The 10550-nt window shown below is 37.0% G+C and overlaps 1 protein-coding gene across 1 annotated transcript in view; it reads right to left on the bottom strand.

The window, feature by feature from the left end:
* Positions 1 to 8640: 8640 nt before the first annotated feature.
* Positions 8641 to 10550, bottom strand: part of LOC110457133 (ubiquitin carboxyl-terminal hydrolase 14-like) — a 19615-nt gene continuing 17705 nt past the window's right edge. Inside the window, exon 17 of the mRNA XM_021508244.1 lies at positions 8641 to 9692. Within this exon, the coding sequence (XP_021363919.1) occupies positions 9601 to 9692 (92 nt within the window). The 3' untranslated portion in view covers positions 8641 to 9600. The remainder of the gene's footprint in view (positions 9693 to 10550) is intronic.

Raw genomic sequence — 10550 nt, 5'->3', positions numbered from 1 at the left:
CAATATGGTAGATATTTATGAACAGCTTCTCTGTTGTTTACACATTCTTAGAGATCTTTTGTTTATATTTAATATTGCGGATACCTTCTTTTCAGGAAAACACCTGCGAGACGAATAAAATAACGGTGAAATCGTATCGCTGTTGAATAAACAAGTAGTAATACCATTTGAAATAACATGCTACATGTTCACAAAATGCATAACTTCTTATTATATTGGATTATCCTAAGAGCTCTTATTTAATATATGAATGTTTTCACGATCTATGGCGTTGTCGGTCTGATGTCACCAATATATGGAAGGACCCCGGAGATAGAGACAGGCAGCCTTCTTTAGATCATTACTACATGTACTATTAGAACAATAACGTTTATTCTACGAATTCGTTCATAAAAACAAGTCAGTTATAATTTCTTCATTTTTACAATGTTTTAGTGAGTAAATGACCGCATTCGCTATCGGGTAATTATAAGGTCACGCTATAACTCAAAATCAGTATAAAAGTATTTGGATTGTTTGCTATTTTATTATGAGAAAACCAAATGAGCACAAAGCACAGATATATATATGTTGATGTCCTTTTGGTCAGAGGAAGGTAGGTATGTGAGCGCACATTACAGCACCAGTGTTATAATCACAAACAGTCCAATTCGGGGAAATGCAGTCTACAAACAGCCATGTTGTATATAAAGCCTGAGGTGGACTGTTTTAAAGCAATTATGTACTTCTTTCAAAGAATTTAATACGAGATCAAGGCGTCTGTCTGTAGGCAACCAATCACATATCTGTAGCAGCATTAAAAATGGATCAAATATCCGGGAATCGATATAACTAGGAATCAACATACAACTAAACAAAGAGTATTAGTTTGACGAAAAATCACGAGCAAAACAGGACCGTAATTAAAGAAACATTATTCGGTATTGAAAACAAATCTAACGTAAGGAAAATAGCACCAGCTGCTCCGAAAAGGTAAGCGTCTTCCGCTTCGTTGACATCACCACAGGAACCCCAGTCAGATCTAAGTTATATTACACTTTCAAGAGAGATCAGAAAACAAAACAAAACAAAAAACATTAACGAGCATTATCAAAGACGTCAATATTGACATAGCACAAGAAAATACATTATTCCAAATGCTAAAATGATGGAACAAGTTTTTATTTTACACAAAAGAAAATCAGTTGAAAATTAACTCAAGATTTCGTTTAAATTATTTATATTGTGGAAATTGTCCTGAAAACTGTAATATGGAACTTCTTTGCCATTTGGGCAAAGGTATTGACTTAAGCGCCACCCCTAGAGCAAATGATAATGGTTAAGATATAAGTAATTACCAAAAAAAATGCATTTTTAGTGAAAAGGTTCCAGAGCATAATCGGTATATAACTCGAACAGGTCTTTAAAGTTAACTCTGGTAATATAATATAAATGGGGTTGACATATTGTGGATGAAATTGTTAATGGATTCTACAGGGAAGATTACTTTACATGTAGGAGGAACGGGTTGGAGCTGAACCCCACAAATAATTTATGTTATTTGTGCGAGTTTGAAAACATATTATATTTTGTTCTAAGTGAGAATCTTATTTTTTAAAGATACTGTAGAGAAAAAGACGACCAAGACAGTTTGGGACAAACAATTCTGTAGTTTCGAAAGTGATTTAGTCGATTACAGTTAGGCCTTCGCCTATGACAAGAACGGTTGTTCTGGGGCTGTCATATTGTCTGTGCTGCAATTTGAACATAAATCTGATTTTCTGCATCTCCGTTCCATAAGCTATCGATTTTGTGTTGCAATATTGCTTTAAATCGCATGGTTAGGACTTATTAAATGCTACTGCCTCCACTCACCATATTATCTAGGTATTATTTGATAATAATAATAATAAATGATTTGCAACGTATGCACAGAATACGATATTGATTTAGGCATAATAAATGAATAACATAACGGCCAGACACCATGTGTGTTAAGGTCTTGACATACTCCCTTGCAGGTTGATATTATTAGTCACTGGTGCTAGGCAGCCCACGACAACCAAAGAAACATCGTAGAATGCAGCACCAGCTCAAAAAAAAGTATCACTCAACGAATCTTGAAGACGCAACCATCTTGATTCCCAACATTTTAATTATACAGAATTAACCTTCAAAAACGCCACGACTTTCGGACATTGACAGAGGTTCGGCATTTTACTTCTTATGCAAGGTGTGTAATCAATTTGAAGTGAACTCATCGACTATTTACCTCTTATCCAAGGACTCCATGTCAAAAAAAAGGTTGCTTATAGTCCCCACCCTCGTGTGACGACCGATCGTCAGGATAAGGAAACAACTTCTGGGTCTGTGCAACCGTCCCCCCGGCCCCCGGCAACAGAAACGGTGCAGAACACAATAGGGCGTAATAGTGCTCCAAATGATCCAAAGACATTGTGCAATTGTTTGCGCGTTTCATATAAAAGGCGGTGGCGATCCGTAAGACGAAGAATGTCAGAGAATTGTCATGTCCTCAGATGGCCGCAGTTATCACTTTACCGCGCAGACGGTCCACATCGTAGTCGTGTCTAGGGCCTTGCCCGTAGGCGTTGTTGAAATCTTTGCGTGATGGAGAATGACTGCTTTAGAGGGAGATCGGTTATAATAAGGTGAGAGACAATAAAAAGTATCAAGACTACCCTGGTTTAAATAAGTTGGTATTGACACTGAAGGAGATATCGAACTGTATTCGAATGAGCAGCTCCAATGTGCTGACCAATTTAATGCATGAAAGGTCCATGTAGCCTTTGCAGCTCGGGAGAAGCAAACTCCATGTTGACGAGTCAAGAACGCGCTTCATTTACAGAGACGTTTGACCCTGTCATAACACATGGTCTTATTCTCCTCACTGCGGTATCGTTGAAAATTCACTTTTCTGTTATAGCCTTTCAGAGGTACTCTTAAAATCAAAGCCATTTGAAAGGGCTAGTAAACATGAAATACTAATGCTTTTCTTTTTGCTTTCGTTATATTTATGCTAATAGAACGTGATGATATTGTCTTTAAGTACAAACTTTATCATAGTAAGCGACAAATCATCGATCACTTGATCATCGATTGGAGCTTATAAACAATAGTAGTTACCAAACTTTAATACTGGCACATTTCAAGTTTTATTTATACTAGATTCCGAATTTGTATGCGATAATACATACCGAACTTGTATACAATAGTACATACCGAAGCAAAATAATGAGTCAGAATTTATAGAAATTCGAAATCGCTAGTTCAATTTTCCATCTTCCCTACTGACATAAATGTTTTCCTGAAATTGTTATCATCGATCAAGTGAAGTTATGTTATCATTATTAAATGATGGTGTATGAGGCCCCGTAACCAGAGTTATTGATGACGTCACTGCCCGAGGGACAGAGACAAGCAGAGGAAGTAGCCGTTGACTGAACAAATTGATTTCATTGAATTGTTTCAATAATAGTATATAAACAAATTGATTTCATTCTATTGCTTCAATAATAGTATATAAACAAATTGATTTCATTGAATTGTTTCAATAATAGTATATAAACAAATTGATTTCATTCTATTGTTTCAATAATAGTATATAAACAAATTGATTTCATTGAATTGTTTCAATAATAGTATATAAACAAATTGATTTCATTCTATTGTTTCAATAATAGTATATAAACAAATTGATTTCATTGAATTGTTTCAATAATAGTATATAAACAAATTGATTTCATTCTATTGTTTCAATAATAGTATATAAACAAATTGATTTCATTGAATTGTTTCGATAATAGTATATAAACATATTGATTCTCAATTCTGCTGTTTCAACAATTGTATATAGAACAAATTGATTCTTGTTTCTACTGTGACAACAATAGTATATCGAACGATTTGGATTTCTGTCATTTTGGCCAATAGCCTCACCGACGAGTCCTAGAAGGACGCGACAGCTGTTTGGGGTAGTGTTATTCAATTTTTATTGGTGTATTTCTTAGTTCCCGAGGTTTGACGTAATCTTAATAGCCACAATGATATGTTTGTAGTGATGCCGTTGGAAGCACGGTTCCACTACAAACAGACCACATTACATCTCCAGCACACACGCAAGCATACACACATAAAGATATGAGCCAGGTCGCATAGGACTAGTAGTTAGTGCCTGATAAGGCAGCTCCTGCGACTTCCTCAAAATTGTATTGATTAATGTATATGCTAATTGTATATCTATGTACTGTAAAGCGCTTTAGAGGAGCTTATATTAGCTAGATAGGGTGTTTTATCAAATGCAGTATATCATTATATTGTTATTAGTTATACGGTTCATAATATCATCACTTTATTCATAATTAATTTGAAATTAACCTGTAATCTATTTTTTAAATGCTATCATTAAAGTTCGAGAAGTAAAACGTCGGGGTGCAATCAGTCACCATTACGTGTGTTGTAGGATAAAGTACTTATACAATATACGTGTACTTTGTAGCGACAATATCTGTTGACTCCAAAATGTCCCGGTTTTCCCGCGACTATCAATCGAAATCTGCCAATACTCTGTACGTCGGCTTAATAACCGAATGATGCTGGTTTTATCACCCACTTCCATTTTGATTTCTGACAGATAAACCTTTAAATTGTTGTTGTCGGAGGGACGCAAAACACGACAGTTTGTGGAAGAACATAAATCGGCGATGAACGAACGATACGGCATCGACTATCGTAATTATCCACGACTGTTGCTATAATACGAAACTTATAACCACTAACAACAGACAGGGCTAATTCGGGGCAATCCGCGCGGCAATCCGCGTGATCGTAAAAAACGTTAGGTAAATCTATGAGTAGCTACGTATACCCAGTCAACACATTTGTGGTGAAACATTAAGTGGGGCCGGCGAAGCGACGGCCAAGAATTCCCCGGGGTGACGCACTGTAGGTGGAACCACAACCAATATGTTGTTTAGACGATGTCGTGTTATTCGTTTTGTCTCTAAAGAATCCAAAGGTCAATTAGATTTACATTTCAATCAAACATCTACATAACTCAGGCGTAAAAGCATGACAGGCCCATCCGGTACAAAAAGGACGCGTCGTTGTTGGTTCTCGACTGAGCCAAACAAAATGATCAAACATCTGTCACGACGTATTTCTTCTCCTTTCACAAGTGAGAGGCATATTGATAGTATATGTCGTTACAATTGTCTGCAATACATATACAACCTCCAGTCATTGTCACTTTAATCTGCAATCAATAATGATGAGTGGAGGCGCGTTGACCCAGTTCTGTATCAATTAAGTCAACATCCACGTTGCATGACGAGTTCTACCTCGTGAAATTCCAGGAACAATTAACCTATTTAATCAAGAAAATTTACGCGTGATGGAATTGAATTATCTGTCGTTAGATATTGCGTAAAGAAAATACTGTACAAGTGTCGATATGTTCCTGGTTTTTTTTATAGCAGTTTGCATGTGCAGAATTATAACAAACGGCGTGTATTTAATATCTTGGAACAATCGGCGTATACGTATCAACCTCTGCATGACGAGTGATTAATAGAAGTTGGACAAAAGTTGTTTCATAATTTTGTAAAATTGTGTAAAAAAAATATTTTCTTATTCTTTTGCGGTGTTGTTCTTGCGGGGGATTTGTCATTCCGGTCGATCAAATTGCTGGTATTATTTGCTTGGTACACAAATTAACACATCATACATAAGAGTAACGTGCATCGACAATGCCCGAGTTTTCACCCTTTCTGTACTCGCTATTGATCCGAATCCTTACAATAATGGAGGATATTCATCTTCGGCCCCAAAGCCAAGCTATCGTACTGTAGAGTGTATATTTAGGTGTTTTCTTACCGTGATGGGTATTGTAGACAACGACGCGATGTCTACGTTTGGGTGAAATAGTTCAGGTGGTGAAAATGTGGAATGTACCGCGTGTACTCCATGTGTGATTGTTCAAAAAAATCTTTATTTTGATATTGACTAAAAATTGCTGAAATGGCCCAATGCTCTCAAATTCCTGGATATTCCCGACAGCTGATAAGCTGAAATTACCTCCAGATTTTTTTCCTAAATTCTACTAACAAACGCGATATCAGCCTTGGTAAATACTAGTTACAGCCGCGATATCGGCCTAGGTAAATTTTAGTTACAACCCTGATATCAGCCTAGATAAATTCTACTTACAGTCGCGATAGATACAATATCAGCATATAGGTTAATTTCAGTTACAGCCGCGATATTCGCCTAGGTAAATTCTAGTTACAGCCGCGATATCCGCCTCGATAAATACTAGTTACAACCACGATATCACCCTAAATAAAGACTAGTTACAACCACGATATCAGCCTAGATAAATACTAGTTACAACCACGATATCAGCCTAGATAAATACTAGTTACAGACACGATATCATCCTAGATAAATACTAGTTACAACCACGATATCAGCCTATATAAATACTAGTTACAACCACGATATCAGCCTAGATAAATACTAGTTACAGACACGATATCATCCTAGATAAATACTAGTTACAACCACGAAATCAGCTTAGATAAATACTAGTTACAACCACGATATCAGTCTGGATAAATACTAGTTACAACCACGATATTATTCTGGATAAATACTAGTTACAACCAAGATATCATCTTTGATAAATATTAGTTACAACCACGATATCAGCCTAGATAAATATTAGTTACAACCAAGATATCACCCTTGATAAATACTAGTTACAACCACGATATCAGCCTAGATAAATACTAGTGACAGCCATGCTATGAGCCTAGATAAATTCTAGTTGCAGATACGATATCAGCATATAGGTTCATTTTAGTTACAGCCGCGATATCAGCCTAGGTTAAACTTACTTACAGCCCTGGTATCAGCCTAGGTAAATTTTAGTTACAGCTGCGATATCAGCCAAGGTAAATTCTACTTGCAGCCCGTTGTCAGCCTAGATTAATTCTAGTTACAGCCGCGATATCAGCCGAGGTTAAATTTACTTACAGCCCTGGTATCAGCCTAGGTAAATTTTAGTTACAGCTGCGATATCAGCCAAGGAAAATTCTACTTACAGCCCGTTGTCAGCCTAGATTAATTCTAGTTACAGCCGCGATATCAGCCTAGGTTAAACTTACTTACAGCCCTGGTATCAGCCTAGGTAAATTTTAGTTACAGCTGCGATATCAGCCAAGGAAAATTCTACTTACAGCCCGTTGTCAGCCTAGATTAATTCTAGTTACAGCCGCGATATCAGCCTAGGTTAAATTTACTTACAGCCCTGGTATCAGCCTAGGTAAATTTTAGTTACAGCTGCGATATCAGCCAAGGTAAATTCTACTTACAGCCCGTTGTCAGCCTAGATTAATTCTAGTTACAGCCGCGATATCAGCCTAGGTTAAATTTACTTACAGCCCTGGTATCAGCCTAGGTAAATTCTACTTACAGCCGCGATATTAGCCTAAATAAATTCTACTTACAGCCACGATATAAGCCTTGGTTCTGGTCACAGGTGCAATTTCAGCCAGTTATTTTCAGTTACCAGTGCATTACCAGCTAGCCATGTTATGGAGGCAGACGCAGTATCAGCTAGCTAAGTTTTAGGGAGAAGCAGAATATCAGCTAGCTAGGTTTTAGCTACCATGCCTGGTATCAGCTAGCTAGGTTCTGGTCACAGGCGTGATATCAGCGATCTAGGTTCTAGTCACAGGCGTGATATCAGCGTTCTAGATTCTAGTCACAGGTGTGATATCAGCGATCTAGATTCTAGTCACATGCATGATATCAGCTAGCTAAGTTTTAGGGAGAAGCAGAATATCAGCTAGCTAGGTTTTAGCTACCAGGCCTGGTATCAGCTAGCTAGGTTCTGGCCACAGACGTGATATCGGCGATCTAGATTCTAGTCACAGACGTGATATCAGCGATCAAGATTCTAGTCACAGGTATGATATCAGCGATCTAGATTCTATTCACATGCGTGATATCAGCTAGCTAAGTTTTAGGGAGAAGCAGAATATCAGATAACTAGGTTTTAGCTACCAGGCCTGGTATCAGCTAGCTAGGTTCTGGTCACAAGCATGATATCAGCGATCTAGATTCTAGTCACAGGCGTGATATCAGCGATCTAAATCTAGTCACAGGCATAATATCAGCAATGTAGATTCTAGTCACTGGCATGATATCAGCGATCTAGATTCTAGTCACAGGCATGATATCAGCGATCTAGATTCTAGACACAGGCGTAATATCGGCGATCTAGATTCTAGTCACAGGCATGATATCGGCGATCTAGATTCTTGTCACAGGCGTGATATCAGCGATCTAGATTCTGGTCACAGGCGTGATATCAGCGATCTAGATTCTGGTCACAGGCGTGATATCAGCGATCTAGATTCTAGTCACAGGCGTGATATCAGCTAGCTAGGTTCTGGTCACAGGCGTGATATCGGCGATCTAGATTCTAGTCACAGGCACAATATCAGCGATCTAGATTCTAGTCACAGGCACAATATCAGCGATCTAGATTCTAGTCACAGACACAATATCAGCTAGCTTGGTTTTAGTTACTGGGGAAATAAAAGTTTTTTTGAATTTTTACAAAATAATCAAAACAAATAAGATTAACTGCATGTTTATTCACGATTATCACAATTAAATGAGCAAGCTTTATTAGCTTATGAAACAATCATGGGTCTCTTTTAAAAATTAACGAATGAATTCACAATACAACCTGGTCCATCAATTGTGTACATATGGGAAAAAAGTTATCAATTTCCAAAGCGAAGACAGTATTTACAAAGGATGATTCAGATAAATAAATGTAAACATCAGATGTTTATTCTTTTATGTTTATTCGATGACAACATACATTGTTATTACTCTCAAAACCAAAGTGTCATGTTTTTAATTGTGGTGGCAGCGAAAAATCACTTTTGAAAATAAAGTTTTGGCAAAGAAATTGTTGAAAAATCAGATGCTAATTAGCATTGCCAGAGAAATATTCCACAAATAGCATCACAGAAGCACTTGTAACAGCACTTTTTCCGTAAGATATAACGATAGCACTTATGTTATTCAAGTAATATAACGATAGCACTTATTCCGTAAGATAACATCTCTTTAATTAAAGAAGACAACATTGGTAAAAGCGTAGCTTAAATAAAGACAAAGACCAATGACAGTGTAATTGTCTCCACGTACAGATGATTTGTTCAAGGCCAAGAACTGTTGATTTTCTTCCAAGAAATACAAATCTCCCAAGAAATGCAGATTTCTCCAAGAATTATAAATTTCTTGCCCAAAGAATTGCAGCTCTCTCTCTAGAAGTTCAGAATTTCCAATACCTGTAGCTTCCTTTTAGGAAACGCATATTTTGTAGACCATCTCCAGGACCTGATAGATTTCTCCTAAGAAGAGTGTAATGAGGTGGAGGAATGTGTGTTGTAGGGGACACAGCCACACCTACATGGGTAACTAAGCTTAATAAATGTGTCTGGACGTTCCACATATTTCACCTTGACAACAGTCATACCATGGTGTCAACATCACCTTCACATTATTATTTTCGATTTTACACTAGGACTCCATCGGTGTTTCCTTTGCTTTGTCGTCCTCTTTGACCAGAATGCGAGGTCCATACAGCAGAACATAGGCAGAGTGCCAGTCACCTGGAATCCAACAAAACGGTCACTAAACATGGATATTTGATAGCAGCATTTAAACAAACAAGTATTATAACTAACATTTAGTTTTTGCTTTTTGAATTAACCTTTGACCTTTGATTACAAAACGGTCACTAAACATGGATATTTGTTAGCAGCATTTAAACAAACAAGTATTATAACTAGGATTTAGTTTTTGCTTTTTAAATGAACCTTTGACCTTTGATTACAAAACGGTCACTAAACATGGATATTTGTTGGTAGAATTTAAACAAACAAGTATTATGACTAGGATTTAGTTTTTGCTACCTAAGTTAACCTTTGATCTTTGATTATGAGGTTAATGTCATTGTGACCTTATTATAGGCTCTTATCAGTTGAAAACAATATCGTTGAACAAGACCAGGTAAACCATTAGTTTACAAAATGACTTCTCTTATGAGAAAGGCAGATATAATAGTGATCATTAGTTGTTTTTTCTCCAAAATCAATCTTCCTCAGTATCTATTTTATCAGAATCCACTGACTGTCTTCAGTAGATTTCATTGTGACGTTACAATTATGACTGTATCAACAGATACCTATCAGTATCTCATTTTAGTTGAGTTAACTGAATAAATTAAGAAAAGTCAGACTAACAATATTAAACAATAGTGATATATAAAGTAGGTATTAAGTATGAATGATAAACCTTTCAGAACCCTCAGTTACATGTTACCAACTCCTGACAGCTCCCCCAACACATCCCTACATACCCTAAGCACACATTACAGTACTCACTACCTAGCAACAGCCCACAACTAATCTCTGGCACACCCTTCAGGAGCCTCAGTCACATGTTACAGTATTCATCACTTCCCTCCC

Source organism: Mizuhopecten yessoensis, unplaced genomic scaffold (genome assembly GCF_002113885.1).
Source record: "Mizuhopecten yessoensis strain PY_sf001 unplaced genomic scaffold, ASM211388v2 scaffold9025, whole genome shotgun sequence".
Classification (NCBI taxonomy): domain Eukaryota; kingdom Metazoa; phylum Mollusca; class Bivalvia; order Pectinida; family Pectinidae; genus Mizuhopecten; species Mizuhopecten yessoensis.
This window is presented reverse-complemented; position numbering and strand designations above follow the sequence as displayed.